Consider the following 16,944-nt stretch of genomic DNA (forward strand, 5'->3'; position numbering starts at 1 on the left):
AAAGAAATCAGTATTGGACAAGTGAATATATGAATATACACCCCCCCCCAAAATTAAATATCTAGTTACGTCTTTGCCCACGAAGACATCGTTCTTTTAAATAAAACTTCATACAAAAATTCTCTAGACGTTCAACTGACGTCGAGACAACGTGGTTCAACGTAATACCACAGAATATGGAGTATACTGAAGGGTCACTTGTGTCTGAGCCTTTGATGTTTTTGTCCTCGCGCATGTTGTCAGAAAATTGCTATTCTTAATGTCAAATAAGTCAGAGTCTGTGGATATAGACAGCAAGATTGAATTCAAAGAAATTCAACAAAGATGCTTTTACAAAAGAGATTGTATTTTTATATGAATAATTCACCATTCATTAAAATGAATGATTTGAACAAGGGAGTATCATTAAATGTTTGTAGATGTAGATCGTCCAGGTTTGTAAAGTCCTGAGAAGGACTGTTTTTGTTGTTGTTGACTGAAGTTTCGACAACCTTAGCGGTAGTCATCTTTAGAATGAAAAAAAATTGACTCTGAAGATGACTACCGCTAAGGTTGTCGAAACGTCAATCAACAACAACAAAAGCAGTCCTTCTCAGGACTATACTAACTTGCAGTGACGCCGGAACTGGGGGGCGAAGGGGGCAACGGCCCCCCTTGCCTTTTCTGGAGATGGGCAGGGGGGGGCAAAAGTGCTCTACAGGTTGAAAATTTATTGTTTTTAATCCAAGATAAAGACTACTTAACCGTTGTGGGATATTGAATTCTTTTGAGCTTAGCAATAAAATTGTCGTAACTATGTTAGTTTCACTTTAACATTTCTTTGTTTTAAGTACGCATTGTTAACTCTTTGTTTGTTTAGTTAATTCTTCTTTTTTGTTGCAACGCGTGAGAACTTGAAACGCAATGAAAGAGTGAGTACTGCTAATGACGTAAAGGAAAGCTCGACTTATGTAATTACCGATAGTATAAATAACATGTAAATAATTAACTCTAATAGATAGCGTAAGAATACTCCAGTGATGTACTTGTAGATTGTTTGGCTTGTAAAATAAAAGGTTCAAAACGAAGAGTGTTAGTGAACCAGCTGAGGTCCAGTTATCGCTTTTTCTGCAATGCCAAGAGCAGAAAGATGTAAAAAAGATTCAGCAAAAGCATTAGCGAAAGCAGCGGATAAGCCAGGTCAATCTAAAATAACATCGCTGTTTGCAAAAGGAAACACAGGCCATGATTTTGATTCTGCTTCAACAAGCGGAATTGAAACTGTAATAACTGTCAACACTGAAAAAGCCCCAGACTGTGAGTCACAAAAATGGTCCAAACTGAAACGTCTGATTGGTGAAACAGAAAAAATATGCATGAAAACGACATGGGTAAAACATGAGAAAGACTTTACAAGTGAAGACAAGGAAAGTAGTGTGAAGCATGGTCGATATTTCCAAGGTCAGTGGTTACGAAATTATGAGTGGCTAGTTTACAATCGAGAAAAATAAGGCTTTTTGCGAAATTTGTTCTACTCACTCTAAGATAAAGGGAGTGTTTGGCAGTTATGAAGTTGGAATTGATAACTGGAAAAAAGGCTGTGAGAAATTCAACGAACATGAAAACAGTTACGCTCATAAAGAAGCTTGTCTCACATCAGACAAAGGGCAATTGTCTATTAGCATAGCCTGCAGTTCGCTTGCTCTTGAAACGCAGCAGTTAAGACGGAAAGGGTTAATTTCACATCTTCAAACATTAAAACACTCTTACGCCAAGGTATTGCGATTAGAGGTAGAACGGATTTTGAATCTAATATTCATCAGTTCAATCTTGATAAAGCTATCAATGACAAGGCACTAAAACATCGACAAGGTACACGACATCCTGGACGAGCAGAAACAGATGATTGTATTAAATGCTCGAAGACATTTGATTGATAAAATTCTAGTGAGAGAATCATTTTCAATTCTAGCTGACGAATCATCAGACGTGTCTAAGAAAGAACAGTTTTCTTTCTCCGTAAGGACCTGTGATGATAGTTACGAAGTATCGGAAGATTTTGTTGGAATTTATGAATGTTTGCAAGGACTTTTATCTGATGCATTACTGCACTACACCAAAGATATCCTTCTCAGATGTGGCATGGAAGGTCACAAAATGGCAGCTATGAGCTTTTATGGGGCTTCAGCAATGAAATCCCTCGCAAGAAAGCTCAAGGAAGATATTGCACCAAATGCAATTTATGTTCATTGTTTCAGTCACTGCAATGAACTTATTATACAGGATGCAGCTAAGCAATCTAATTTATTGTCTACATCACTGGATTTATGCCAATCCCTGTATGCAATCGTAGGTGCCCATTCAAAACATATTTTATTGTTCGAAGAAATACAGGCAAATTTTAGAAACGAAACAGGAACAAACGATTACAAAGTTCTACGACTCCAAAGTCTTTCAACAACGAGATGGACAACAAGAGTAAAGGCTGCTTACGTCATCTTCAAGAAATTGGCTGAACTACATGCAACCCTTAAAAAATTGCAGGACGATCCTAGCATTTCGGCGGACAGAAAAGCAAAGATTAGAGGAATATTAAGGCGACAACTGTCTTCCTTAATCGTCATCTTTAATTTAAACGTGACAAGAAAGCTATTGGCTTTATTTGATAAGCTTTCTAAAGAGCTCCAAGCGGTTGATATTTCAGCTGAGTACGCTCTATTTTCAATAAGACATGTCCTGCAACGTCTTCATGAGATGAGAAGCGAAGAAGAGTTTGAGCGTACACTTGATGACGCTAAGAAAGTTTTTCGTGTTATGATGTCGTTTCCACTGGAATTTAGTGAAAATTTTGGCACTAGACTAAGAAAAGTTCCAAGATGGATGAATAATGAAGAAATTTTGATAACAGAAAGCCTTCACGTCACAGATGCCTCAGTTTACAACAGTGCGAATATAACACCAATGCGAAGCTCGTACTACCAAGCCATTGATGCAATCATCTCAGGTCTAGGATGGCGATCTGAACAAGACGATCTTTTCCAGATCAAATGTATCGAGAAATTGTTACTTAACTCTATGAAAGAAAGAGGAGTATCTTTAGATGGATTAAGCAATTCTTTGATTGATAAAGATGTTCTAAGAATGCAGCTTGATGATCTTCCTACCATTCTTGGGCTTTACAACGCGGATCAGAAGAAAAAAATAACAGAAGTCACGCGTATTTCAACAATAGCAGAGATATTCAGTGCCATGCCGTCAACAAAGAAAAGGTGCTCAGAGATCCACAAACTAATTATACTATACTACACAATGCCACTCTCATCTGCCTCGTGCGAACGCACATTCAGCGTAATGCACCGTCTCAAAACATGGCTGCGGTCAAACACTGAAGGAAATCTTTTGAATGATATTATGTTCTCCAACATTAAGAAGCAACACATGGATATGGTGGAAATAGACGTAATTGCCAAAGAGTTTTCACAGAGAAATGAAAGAAGAATTAAATATTTTGGAAAATACAATACATGACAAATTGTAAATTAGTGACGTTACATCGTTTGATAGTTATATTATCGTTAATATTCATCGACAACACTGCGGACATGTGCTTCTGTACAGTGTATTGCATGTAGCATATCTCTTTGCTGTTTACCAATATGAGATTATTTTTAGTATATTTCACTAATGTGCCCTTCCACAAAGGCTTGCCCCTCCTGTCCCTTTGCCGTTCCGGCGTCCCTGCTAACCTGGATGATCTACATCTACAAACATGTTACCATTCATTGTCGAAAAAAATGTATGATAAAGATTTAAAAGTCAATTAGTCAAAACGATTTGATTATCATTAAAAAATATCGTAATATTTCACCCTTGAAATACAAATACTTTGGTATTTACTCAATGGAACATGAGGAAGTAAAATTTTGAGGAAATAAAAAATTTTCGACGAAAAAATTTGCGTTACAGAATTAAAACATCCGGCCGTCTCCACCTGGTGCAATTGTTATTCATAATGCAAAGAACAAGGAGTGTAGAGAAGAAAATAGAAAAACAAAATCGAAATATTTTTAATATTATATAAACTCAACAAACTATTTGGATGTGTAAATTTGTTTTTATACTACCATTTTTTGAACAATCTTCACTCGGTCTTAACCAATCTATTTTACAATCTGGGCTGGTTCCTCTTTTTTTGATTTATATGATATCAATAATACATAAGCTTTCTTAAATTATGCAATAAGATACGTTTTTGAACAGATCATCCGCAGCATGAGTCAATATAAAGGACAAATTACAGCTTTTAACTCTAAGTTGTCATGTCCTCGCAATACTTGCTCATCTTTAAAGTAGCTGTATTTTTCTTGGTAAGTGTTGCTTTTTGTGAATGAAATTATATCTGAAATGAATGAAAGCGTAAAATATTGTACGCCATGATGCTTTGTGCTTCGCTGCCATATAAGGGACCTTAAGATTTCACGACGCGCGTTACAACGACGCGAGTTTGGCGCGCATGGCCTGGTGCGAATGCGTCCGCGTGTCATTGTAAGTTAAGTCATTAAGATTGGATTTCCTTAACGACGCGAACTTGTGAGTTCACTACCTATACTTTCAAAAAAATGGCCTCCTTCAAAAAAACAAAAAATGCTATAGCTGTTGCGTATGACGCCGCTTTGATAAACGAAGAAGAATTAGCGCTTTTGTATGATATTTCGCGTTCAAAGAACAATTTAGAAATATATAGTGGCCAAAATTGATATATCAGTACCGTTATTACAAAGTAAGACAAATTTCAAAGCCACTGGATGTTAATTTAGCTAAACAATTAATTTAAATCACGATGAATTTAGTGGTGTGCTTGATGAGCAATCACTTGATGCTGATGAAAACTGTTCTGCCATTTTCTTGCCTTGCTAAAAGCAAAAATGTAAACATATTTTACCCACAGATAAATATCAACATATCAATCACATACCAGACTCCACAGACAATTGTAACAGGTGAATTAAAAGCTGAAATACTTACCTTAAAACTTTTTTTGTGAAAAATTCCACACTCGATGTAGGACGACGTGGGATTAAGCAAAGACGCCGCGTTGTAGAAGCAAGACAAAACTCAACGACGCACGCACATGCGCATTGGTTTAAAATTCATTTCCGCTCGCGTTGTAGATGAGCGCGTCGTTAAATCTTAAGGTCACTATAATGTGAGCTGAACGAAATTATTTAATTTGACAAGAAAATAATATTGACGTATCACTTCTTTAACACTTTTACGTTAATTTAATTTATTTTTCAATTCTTATACCAGCATTATAGCCAGACATGGGGATGATACCGAAAGGCACTGAGTACATTAAAACGGTTCCTTTTTTCTTGAAGATAGCAGAATTTGTAAGTTCATTATTTTTTTTAAATAGTGGAAGACTCTTTGATAAACAACATTTTTCAAATATACAATATTCCTGAGCGTATGCACATATCATATTTTGTATGTTATATAATAGATGCATAAATTTTACAGCGCTAAATTTATCTTTAGGTTATACTGTTGGTTGCGATTGGTACCCTGGGAAGATTTTTGGTCAAAATAGGCCTTACGTCAGAAAAAAGTCGATTAGATTTTTTAATGTTTGCCGTTGTCGTTTTATGGATTGTTGTCGTTATAATGGCCGTTCTCTTTGTTAGTGGATTACATGAAAAAATTAGCATCATTAACTGGCCTTTGACGGTAAGTAAACAAATTGGACGGATTTCGCTTTTGTTGATACTGCACTTAATGGCTGAATTCCATTCAGTGCAAATTGTCGCGCGCGATCGACTTTTTCCGATCACTTTCTTTTCAATTGTAAGCTCTTGACTGGAACAGTTTCACACTGCTGGACACAATTCAAAAGAAAGCAATTGCGCGACAATTTGCACTGAATGGAAATCAGCCTTAAGATAGCTTGCGGTTTGAGCGACGGAGCTTTTCACTGCAAAAAGTCTTTAGGTTGCGGAAAATAGAGAGACTTGTTAGTTGTGAGATCTTTCTGGCAGGTGCAACCGTCGAGTCTCGGTCCTAAGCTTGCATTGATCTTCTCACGAGTTCTCCTAAAGGTCTCCGGAGTTTGCATAAGCTTGGGTAAACACAGCAAACATCTTCTATTTTTAAATTATGATTTCTATAATACAAAATACTCGTTAATGTCTAATTTTAGGTGTTTATCAGCTGTTTGACATGGTCTGTAATGCTGTTCATAGCTGGTTGTCTCCTAGCTGATACTGTTCGCAAGTTTAATAATATTGCGTTCTCTTCTATTTCATCTTGTGATATCCTGGACAAAGAAAACCTTGGTGCAACATGTGGTCATCTTATTGGTGCTACGGTTAGCATTAACAAGTTGAAATGGTTTCTTAGTCACGTTCTTTGAACCTTATATGAAGTATAAGCCCACTCATGAAAGTTTTTACTTTGTCAATTTTACAACACTTAACTCTATTTTCTAGGTTTGCTGTTTCATTGCAAGCATTCTTTTTGCAGTTGATGCTTTCTTTAACTTCCGTATACTACAAGGTCAACGTGACACATCTTCGGCTACAGCCTCTGCACCTGAAAAGACTTCCACATAGGGCGGTCAAACTTTCTTTTTTACCAGCGGTTTACTTGAATGTTTGAACGGTTCTTTTTGACAGCCGATTGAACTTTTGCCATATTTTCTTCGACAATTAAAGCTTCGTTTATTATCATAGATACAAACTGATTATATATAAGGTGTCATTTTCATTTTCAATTGTTTCACTTTTATGTAACAGTAGTTTTAGCATGCTTTTTTACTCAAATAAAACGTGAACATTATTTTTGAGTAGTTTGAACTTTGAACGCTTGCGCCAAGACACTAAAATTTTATCGTAAATTGCGCACAAAAAGCTGCATACTTTAGGGTCTTTGCAAAGTCCACCAAACAAAAACTGGCATTAAGAAGTTTAATGCAAGCAGACATGAAAGAAAATCACAAACAAGCGAACTTTAATGAATTCTCGTAAAATGTTAAAGAAATACACACCGAGCTATCTTTAATCAAAACTATACTGTGAGATCTGCTTTCGTACAGTTCATATTCGGTATGAGTGAATCAAACGGTGAAACTAAAGATGGGTGTTTCCACCTCTGTTTTCAACTTCCCTTTATCCTGGCTTATCTTTATAAGTAGTAGTGAAACTATTCTTTGTTAGTGTTACATTTTGTGGATGGAAATTTAACAGGAATTTGATTAAATTCAAAAAATTTTATGTTTAGCTACCTTAGTTTAATTTGCACTTTTCTTTTGCATAGAAAAAAAATATCATTACACTTCACGGACTGGCGGAATATTCGTGAAACAAAATCCAATAATTTAAATGACGTATTACGTTCAAGTGATATAAATTTTAATATATTAATTTTTGTAATGGTTAATTGTTCTTTTTATTCCAACGTCGCGCGGTATGCAAATACATGGGTATGGTACAACTAAAAAGGTAGAATTTTTACAACGGTAAACATTCCCCGTTTACATTTCTACTACAGTAAACAGTGAGTGCATGTGTTGTGAATACATTTCCTAAGTTTTGTGAAACATACTGAGCGAAATTTAATCCGGGGATAGCGTCCTGTTGCTTTCAACAGGAGCGTACACGGTTTGGGTTAGTTTTCATGTTTTATAGCACCTCAATGACAAAAAATTGAAAGTTATTTGTAAGAAATAAATGTTACCTGAGTGTCAACATTGACATTCATAGATATGGCATAAAACATCAATAAAAACACACATCACTTGCTTCGGTGCTCTTTCAGATCCTTGCACCTCGTGTCGGTCAGTTTCTTCTCCTGTTTTAATAACTTACACATTTCCTTTTTTTGTTGGTTGGGCAGACATATCTAGATTTAAATGAGAATAACTTTCAAAAGAAGCAATACACACAAAGTAAGTTTAGGAAGATGATAAAACAAATACAATGTAGTACAAATTGTTAGAACGGTAATGTTGAAGTTTGATCTCTATTTGCTAAAAACATCTTCTCTTCTTGTCATAATTATTGCTGAAAATGTACGGTTCTAGTGTATATAAAAATAAAAATTCATCGCTTACATTACAAGCAAGTTTGAAGGTCTGAATTTCAGTCTGTAGCTACAACAGAAGATTGACTCTCCGCTATAGATATCAATTTCACTCAAGTTAACAGAGATAAATTTTAAATACGTCAGTTTAAGCATTTGCATGTCATTTAAATAAGAACGACAATCATTAACGCGTACCGCCATTCAAAGACGTATAGAAAACGTTTAATAGCATTTTTGTAAAATAAATATGGCAAATGATCAGTTTCAATAAGATTACTTCATTATGCATTCCATGTATTAAAGATCAAGGAGCGAAGGGATTGTTAAAAGAATTTAGCGTTCATTCATAAAAGTTTTGGAAAGTACAATGGCATGATAACAAATAACATTAAGACTCTATAAAATGTCAATAACACTATATGTTTACAATTGCATGATTAACCCTAAAGATTCTTTCTTTTTATCTTTTTTAAGTGTATGAATGTGAAAGAGTGAAAGTGGTCGTCTCTATTGTGCGCGTATTTCAACAAGATCTGTTCCGCTTCGAATGAACTTCGTTTTTATCAAATACTGTAAAAGCAAATGAAATTAAATGAAAAAAGATATGCTAAGGAGACCAAGGCGAAACTAAAACGTTATGTGAGGGGGTGGGAGGAATATTCCTACATTCAGCTACTCTAATCGCAGACAAACCAAATCAGTCAAGCAGAGCTGAGTATATGAATATTCGATCGTGACTAAAACACCACACGAGTACATACGAGTACACACGAGTACATACGAGAACATACAAATACATACGACTGACATACGAGTACATACGAGTGACATACGACTATATAGAGTTAGGGTTAGGATTAGTATATATATATATATATATATACTTGTGAACAGTATGTAGTCGTATGTTACTCGTATGTACTCGTATGGCAAAAGTATGTACTTGTATGTATTCGTATGTCACTCGTATGTACTCGTATGTACTTGTGTGGTGTTTTAGTCACGATCATGAATATTCACGTTTCTCCACTTAACATTCTAGATTCGCCCCTGAAGGTGAGTTGCCAGAAACTCGTATGTGTAGTGCGTACCATGGTTTAGTGGAGGATTGTTATGAGTGTGATTAGTGGTCACCGTTAGTGACGGTTAGTGGTTCTTTTATTTCCGGCTTTTCAGCCGAGAAAACACCGACTCCGACCGGAGTTTTCGCCGGCTACGGCCGAGAAAACTCCCCTGTCAGCTGCGGTAAAAAGTCCGTGTAAAAAAGTGTCCGAAGATTCATGAAATTTCAAGTATGTTTTCTCATTTATCTGTTCAAAAATCGGTTAGAAAAGATTTCTATTATTACCTTTGGTTTAGTCTCAAGGTCGAGGGAAATTGTATCAGACACCTGACTGGCTTTGTCAGAAGAATATATCAAATGTTTTAACTTATTGCCAGGTTGTCTTTCTAGAAACAATAATAAGATAGATAAAGGGGCAATAAGACAGTATAAATCTCGCAGGTTACAAGTTCAATTGAGTTTTAACTGATCTGGAATTATGTTTGACTGACAAGTGGGTTTCTTGACGGAATAAGGGGCGTCAAAGGTTAAAAAGAGATAAATCAGTCGAAAGCTTGTCTTATGGTGATTGGTTACATGGATCTGGACTGATGGCTTATTGAGCTCAAACAATGCTAACGCGAAATAGCGTTGGATATTGTGTACTTTGTGTTTGGGATCCTTGCTTATTGTCTGAAAGTACATGGGGATTTATTTATTTTAAGTTGATAAGCTTTATAGGAATGATGGACTAAAAAAGCGCCATCTTAATTGTCTCTCTGCGACATCATTATAAACATTTTGTTTATAGACAGTCCAACACCTAACACTAAAGTCCTTTTTTCTGCATATGTTACAGAAGCAATACATTTCTTGCAATTTCTAGCTTTACTCAAAAATACGCTACTCTATATTATAGCAGGTGGATTTACGAATAAATTATTGCAAGAGCAAATTTAATTAAAACTCGTAAATAATTGAAACCAGTTGTTAGTGAAAGAGAAAAATAAAATCTCACGAAAGATAATCCTCACTCCCCCCACCCAGACCAACAATTACAAAAGACCTGTGTCTTTGAGAATTGCTGTTAAGCCCCTTAATTCAGTCATTTTAAGGCCACGATTTAACGTAGTTATACAAAAAAATGACGGATATATTTTAAATGTTTTACAGATATCTTCACCCATGCTGATAAACTGCTCTTTCTTACTAAAACAGCATGCGTAATTATATTGTTTGTTTAAGCCTTGTTCTCATATAGTTGTCTGAGTCGTTTCTGTCGTGCTAAAATGGCTTGACGACTTCTGTGACTATATGAGAACATTTCAAAGGCGACCGGGATGACCTCAAATGACTCACACGACTAAAACGACTAGGGTCGCTTGGATAGATATTTGCTCTATCCGGACGACCGAAACGACCGTTGAGAAATACAAGCGACGATTTTATGGTAAAAAATAATTTGAAGAAGCAATAAACAGCCAAAAGATATTGTCTTTCATAAACAGCAGCCATTTTTTTTTTTGCACAGAAATAATTTATAAAGTCTCTCGGCAGCGCTAGTACGAATATATGAGAATTCCATAGCTTGAGTCGTCGCCGTCGTTTTCAAAAACAACGAAAGAACTCGGAACTACTCGGATGACTTAAGCGACTTAATGAGAACCAGACTTTAGTCTTGAAGAGACAAGTTGCAGATAGCAGCGCTATGGTCTGAATGAAGACATAGCGTATGATTGGTTGTCTTGGCTTCACAATGATTAAATTTTTGTTATCTTTGAAGAAACGTAGTCATTATTGTATTAGCTTTAGTATTTAAATCGTAACTTTGTCTTCAAAACATTCCTTGCAATGGATAAAGCACTGTCGAAGCTTTGAGTTGTATATAATAATAATTTATAATTATTCCTTTACTTGTGATATAAATTTTGTAATCACGCTTTTAATAAATTTATATCACCGAACCCGCGTGCTTAAATAATATTTTATGCCTACCTGTGATTTTTATAGAAAACATTTGATTTTAATTCTCGGTTCTATCTCCTAAACAAAATTTTCATACAGATGTTAATTTAAAAATATCAGACAGCATGCAGTTCATGCAGACAGGTGCTGATTCAAGATATAACTATATCCTTTGCTACTTGCCTCTTCACATGTTTACTGGAAGTGGTTCAAGGTCATTATTTCAGATGCATACTTTACCTTTTATTATTAAAACAAGAGTGTTTCTATGATTTACATTCAATTCTTAAAGTATAGATTGATATGTTAAGATAATATTGGATTTGATTAGCAGTGACAAACAAGGCAATTTTTTACTAATACATTGAAGGTATTTTGTGCTTTTTTACAATATGGAATTGAGTAAAAAAGGACATAAACTTTGCACAGCAGAAACACAGTATAGATAACAAACAGTAGGGCCGGAGGGCCACTGTAGTGATTTTTTTGTTGATGCGCTTCTCTTATAACACATTTAATTATCATATTGTGGCAACCACGCCAGCCAGTAAATTGTAATTTCTGACCAATAAGAACGCTGAACTGACTGATTTTGTGCTTTTCCAGTGACATGTGACTTCATTTTCCTTGCAAGGTGGAGATTGATCAATAATGCATAACTTTCCATAGCATTATATATAACGAGACTTGTATTAATTATTGTAAAGAGGTGCGAGTCTTCTTAACAACAGCTTGCGTGTTTAATTTTTCAACTAAACGCTATCTTTGCATATCGTTCACAAGTATTTGCAAAACTTTTTGCGGTAAGTGTTTCATACGATTGCATGAAATTTCACTGTGCTCTTTCCTTCTTCTTCACTGTTATTTTTCTTTTTATGTTTCTTATCGATTTAACATACTCAAATGTGTTTTTTTTTATAGTTAATAAATTATGGATTGAATGTCTGATACTACAACGTATTTTCTAAAATACAGGCTCTTTTACACAGCAACTGGAAAAACAAAAATTCCAATTTTAAGCACACAAGCGTAATATAACTGACCTAAACTTGGTTTTAATTAATAATTTTGACATGTCATTTTCAACCAGTCATGACGTCAACTTACTTTTCTTTGCATATTAACATTATAGCCAAACATGGGGGCGATACCGAAGGGAACTAAATACATCAAAACGATTCCCTTTTTCTTGAAGATGGCAGAATTTGTAAGTGGTTTACTTTATTTAAATTTATGGCTGACCCACGTAATTACTGCATTCGGCCAAATTCTATACTATACACGTGTTATATTTTTCAGTTCCATGCTTTATGCATGTGTATTGAAATGTTTGATTCATTTGTAGGGTGTACTATTGATTGCAATAAGTACATTGGGAGCATTTTTAGACAACGTAGGTTCTGCCATTAACCCTTGGGGAGGAAAAGGTAGCTTATATTTTGGAATGTTTGCAATTGTCGTCTCATTGATTGTTGTCATGGTGATGGTCGTTTTTTTGTAACTGGATTGCATGAAAGAGTCACTGTGATCAACTGGCCATTGACGGTAGGTATAAAATATCAAGGAAATTTTGTTTTTGTTGAATCAATGATTGTCATCAAGATAATATTGCACAGTATTTTTGTCAATGAAAAGTATCGTACTCAATGTTATATTTCATTTTCTCGTAGAGAAACCTGAAATTCTTTGAAATTTCTATTTCTAGATGTTCATCAACATGGTGCTATGGGGTGTAATACTGTTAATAGCCTGTGGTGTTATGTCCAACACTCTTCAAAAATATTATAGCAAGAAGATCACTAATACACTATGTAATTCCCTGGACACAGATAAAGTCGGTGTAACATGCTTTCATCTTATTAGTGCTACGGTTAGTCGTTAACGTGCATTTCCGATATCGTTTTAGTGCAAAAATTTGAAGCCGGAAATAGACAGCTATAATTAGATGCGCCACCATATTGAACAGTCCCACTCACAATAATAATCTATAGTAAAGAACCACGATAGCAATGAATTTTTGAGCGCATTGTACTTACAAATCTTAAAAAAATCTTTCAACGTGAGGCTAGAAGCATTCTTTTGCAATAGTATCTCTCAAATGGTGTCACGAAAATTTTGGAAAAAAATCCTTTTTTAACAGTACAACTGCTTCCTACACTTAACCTTGTTAAAGCTAAAACGTAGCAGTTTTGTCAATGCACCTTAAGAGATTTCGCACTTTTTCGCAGTAGAAATTAATATAATTTGTAAGTCAACCTCGTGAAGTGGGACTGTTCTGGCTTCAAATTTATTTAGTGATGCGCGATCCATGTTATATACAAATCAATGAGTTAAATGACTACTTAATCACATTTAACCACACACTTATATGAAGTATTAGACAACTAAAGAAGAGTTTTTGGGTGTTTCAAATATTTAGCCTACTTATTTCTATTTTTCAGGTTTGCTGTTTCATTGCAACCATTATTTTTGCAGTCGACGCAAACTTAAACTATCATTTATTCAAAAGTAGAACTTGTACGACGACGCCAGTGACATTAATTATATAATCAGTTGAAACTGTAGTTATTTTTCTCACCGATTTTACTTATAACTGTACTTCTGTTAAATAAATGAAGCAAACAAACAGAGTTTCAACTGACTATTTAACTAAGGTCCCTATTATCATAGATAAACTGAAAATGTACAGTATTATTTGGTAAAAGTAACAAGGGTGGCCGAAGATTGATAATTGGTTCGGAGGGGTAATATTTTTATAATACACGTTCTACTTTATTAATTTCTATTGAAATCAATTGTGATTACGTAATAAACTTATAACCTTATAAACTATGTTATATTCTAAGTATAAATTTTTTTGTATGTAGCGTTTTGTAAATAACTTTAATGTGCAAATTTATAGTTGCTGTAAATAGTCCAGCTGTTAACGACAAAAAAACACCTAACCCTTCACTTTGATGATACAAGTATGAAACTTTCTCACATTCTTACTATGCCTAGTAACACAAAATTTTGAAATAACGCCAGCCAATATTTTACATTTAAAACGAGTTCTGCGAATGTCGAGTTTGATGACGTCATCGGTAGTAAAAAAATAAGTTCAGAGAAATCTGCAATTTCCCTGTATATTCTTATACAACAGCTAAAGACGATAGAAAAACTATATTACAACTTTTTCTTTTGGGGAGGTATACATTCATATATTAAGCTCTGCCCTTCTTTTAAAATTAACATCGCAAACAAAAGAAATTAGCAGGGCAGAGCAGAATATATGAATATATACCCCCCACAAAAACGTTCTAGTTTCACCCCTAGTTCACACACCCCTCAAAGAAATCAGCTTAAGTTGACGAGGTATATATAGCTACTTATCTTTAAATTTCTAGGCTTGTTGTTTTATTGCAACCATAACCTTGGCATTGAATGTTCTGTTCAACTGTCAATTATTCAAACCCACAACATCTACAGTTGCAACTCCAATAACAATTGTTACGGCTACTACACCACCAACATTTGCTAACAGTACGACATCAGCACAATTTTTTGCGGTGCGACACCAGCAACATTTGTTTCTTAAATTCTACTTTGCGTACGCAGTTATACTATTTGTTCACATTTTTATCATAATTTCATGTAAATAAAGTTTCTTAAGGTTATCATAAATATGCACTGACTATACGGTATCATTTAGCATTTTCATAATCTTCCCTTTCATTTGATTTTGTGGCCAGTTTGTCTTTTGAATGCGTGAAATTCAAGCTTGTTACATAAACATGAAGATATTATCATTCCCAACTCCCAAATTCATTTAATTAAAGAGCTTTTGTTCTTCAAAATTACGAATACGTTGTGCGATAGCTAGGAATTCTCTAACACAAAAAGATTTAAGATGGCAAGTTTCCTGTTGATAAATGACATATATTCTTTCATCATTTCTGAAGCTCGAGAAGTTCACAGTATCGTTACATGTTTGAAGATGTAGATTATCCACCTTAGTGGAGCCTGCGAAGGACTGTTGGTGTTGATGTTAATTGTCGTTTCGACAACCTTTGCCGTAGCTACAAACATGCATTACTTCTATTTCCCAAGAAGTCTACAATTCATAGATTTGTTAGTGAAGCATAGGATTATTGCAATGTCTTTTTTGATAATTTTTGCTTCTCTGCACTATTGTTTTTTGAAATTAAAGTTCATACCTAGAGTCGAGGACTTTCAAGAATAATTAAAATCCTCAACAACAGAGACTGACAATGAAACGACCATTTTAAATGTAGGATGTAAAATATTTTTGACTAGAGTCTTTCAGCGTTCCTTGTGTATAAATGCAGCCTTTCAGTTTCTTGTTGTTTCAAGCCAGCATGTCAAGGTTGATGTTGAACAGAAAGTTTGTTACAGTTTTAGGAGATCTTTTATTAAAGACAACAAAAAATGAATTTAAAAAGACACCCAAGAGAAAACTGAGAGAAACTCTCAAAAGAAAATTAAAGGGGAAATAGATTCAACTCGTACAAGATATATTTACTATAATATGCAAAATACCTTTTGAAAGTAAAAGATTTAAACTTTTTCTTTTTAAACTTTTCAAACATTGCTCTGAACTGTTTCATTGTAATTTGACACTTTGTTAAAAATTGCCCCTCTCTTTTTACTTTTTCATTTAAAGTAGTATTCACGGAGCTTCTCCTCTTACAGAAAGTCAAGCAGAAAATATTCCAATTTTTTTTAAATTTATTGTATATCATATATTTAAGGACCAGCCACAACATATAATTTTTTTGAAAGTTTGAACGTTACCACTGACTTAATACTGCTGGCTCATTTGTCAAAAGAGCAAATATTTTTTCTTGGTATCAAGAATATCTAGAAATATCGATATTTGGTACAATATCAACCTATCGGATACCTTCCTTGATTTTATCATTTATGTGCAGATCAGAAGCATACAAGGCTCTAAATTTGAAGGTCAATTTCAACTCTCAGTTTAAGGTGAAAACCTGCTGCAAATGTTGTCAAGATATTTGGCGATCAGTGTATTTGAAGTAAGTCAATATTTAATTATTTGGTGCTATAAATGTCATATGCATGCACGCTAATTTCTATAACGATAGTCATTTACCAAGTTGATGTTCATAACTATAATCGTCTGTTGTACATATCTTTCATCTCGAATTGTGGTTTACGTTTAAATTGTTACAGAACTAAATCAACTAATGCTTTAAGGAAGAGGCTTCCACAGAATGAGAAAATTTTCTTAGGAATTCAAAAACCTGCGTTGCTCTGTCTCATGTTAAATTTAACTCAGATTGATGAGCGCATGGCGAATTTTTATAACAAATTTAATAAAATGGCAATGATTGAAACTTCGTTCAAGCAACTCTTTTATATCAACCAGTTACTACAAATAAGAAAGATAAAATTTCTGAGTTTCTCGTTCATTCGTTGAGTCATTGAACATTTATTCATTTATGCGGCAGGTGTAGTTTGCTATCATGAAGAGAAATCTAGCACAAATAAATAAGAGCGCATTCAAAGCCCACATTTATTGCAGTCATCGTTTGTTTATTATTTGCCTTCACACTTTAAAACAAGGTCGACATCATAGGTTGATGTTTGGACAAAGAAGTTTAAACGTGATAGCACTAAAAGACATAAAATTAGTCCACAAAAATACATTTCCTCAGCTTTTAAACAAAAATTCTCTCAAGGTTCTAATGACGTTGAGAAGACGCGATTTCAAGTTTTCAACGTGTTTTAGTTATAGTTAGGTAAGCTTCCTTCAAAACTTTGTAATACGATCCTCACCGCACGTTTTAGTCGCAGTGCGAGTCTTTCGTATAGGCCTTTTCAAATAAGAGTTGGGGACTAGGGCAAGTTTT

The 16,944-nt window shown here is 34.6% G+C and overlaps 2 protein-coding genes and 1 long non-coding RNA gene across 3 annotated transcripts; all 3 read left to right on the forward strand.

Annotated features, from left to right (window-relative positions):
- The first annotated feature begins 1,112 nt into the window (after window positions 1-1,112).
- Window positions 1,113-3,507, forward strand: LOC124436127 (zinc finger MYM-type protein 1-like). Its single transcript, XM_046986051.1, has 4 exons — window positions 1,113-1,469; window positions 1,525-1,755; window positions 1,803-1,887; window positions 1,952-3,507. Exons 1-4 carry the CDS (start codon window positions 1,113-1,115, stop codon window positions 3,505-3,507), a joined length of 2,229 nt encoding a protein of 742 aa, XP_046842007.1.
- Window positions 3,508-5,303: 1,796 nt separating this feature from the next.
- On the forward strand, window positions 5,304-6,816 carry LOC124436128 (plasmolipin-like). The gene is made up of 4 exons (XM_046986052.1): window positions 5,304-5,372; window positions 5,521-5,709; window positions 6,179-6,346; window positions 6,468-6,816. The coding sequence occupies exons 1-4, from the start codon at window positions 5,304-5,306 to the stop codon at window positions 6,588-6,590; spliced, it is 549 nt and encodes a 182-aa protein (XP_046842008.1). The 3' UTR covers window positions 6,591-6,816.
- Window positions 6,817-12,818: 6,002 nt separating this feature from the next.
- LOC124436720 lies at window positions 12,819-14,042 on the forward strand. The gene is made up of 2 exons (XR_006945453.1): window positions 12,819-12,938; window positions 13,510-14,042. It is a non-coding gene; the product is annotated as an uncharacterized LOC124436720 (long non-coding RNA).
- Window positions 14,043-16,944: the final 2,902 nt, after the last annotated feature.

Source organism: Xenia sp. Carnegie-2017, unplaced genomic scaffold, assembly GCF_021976095.1.
Source record: "Xenia sp. Carnegie-2017 unplaced genomic scaffold, XeniaSp_v1 HiC_scaffold_16, whole genome shotgun sequence".
Taxonomy (NCBI): Eukaryota; Metazoa; Cnidaria; class Anthozoa; order Malacalcyonacea; family Xeniidae; genus Xenia; species Xenia sp. Carnegie-2017.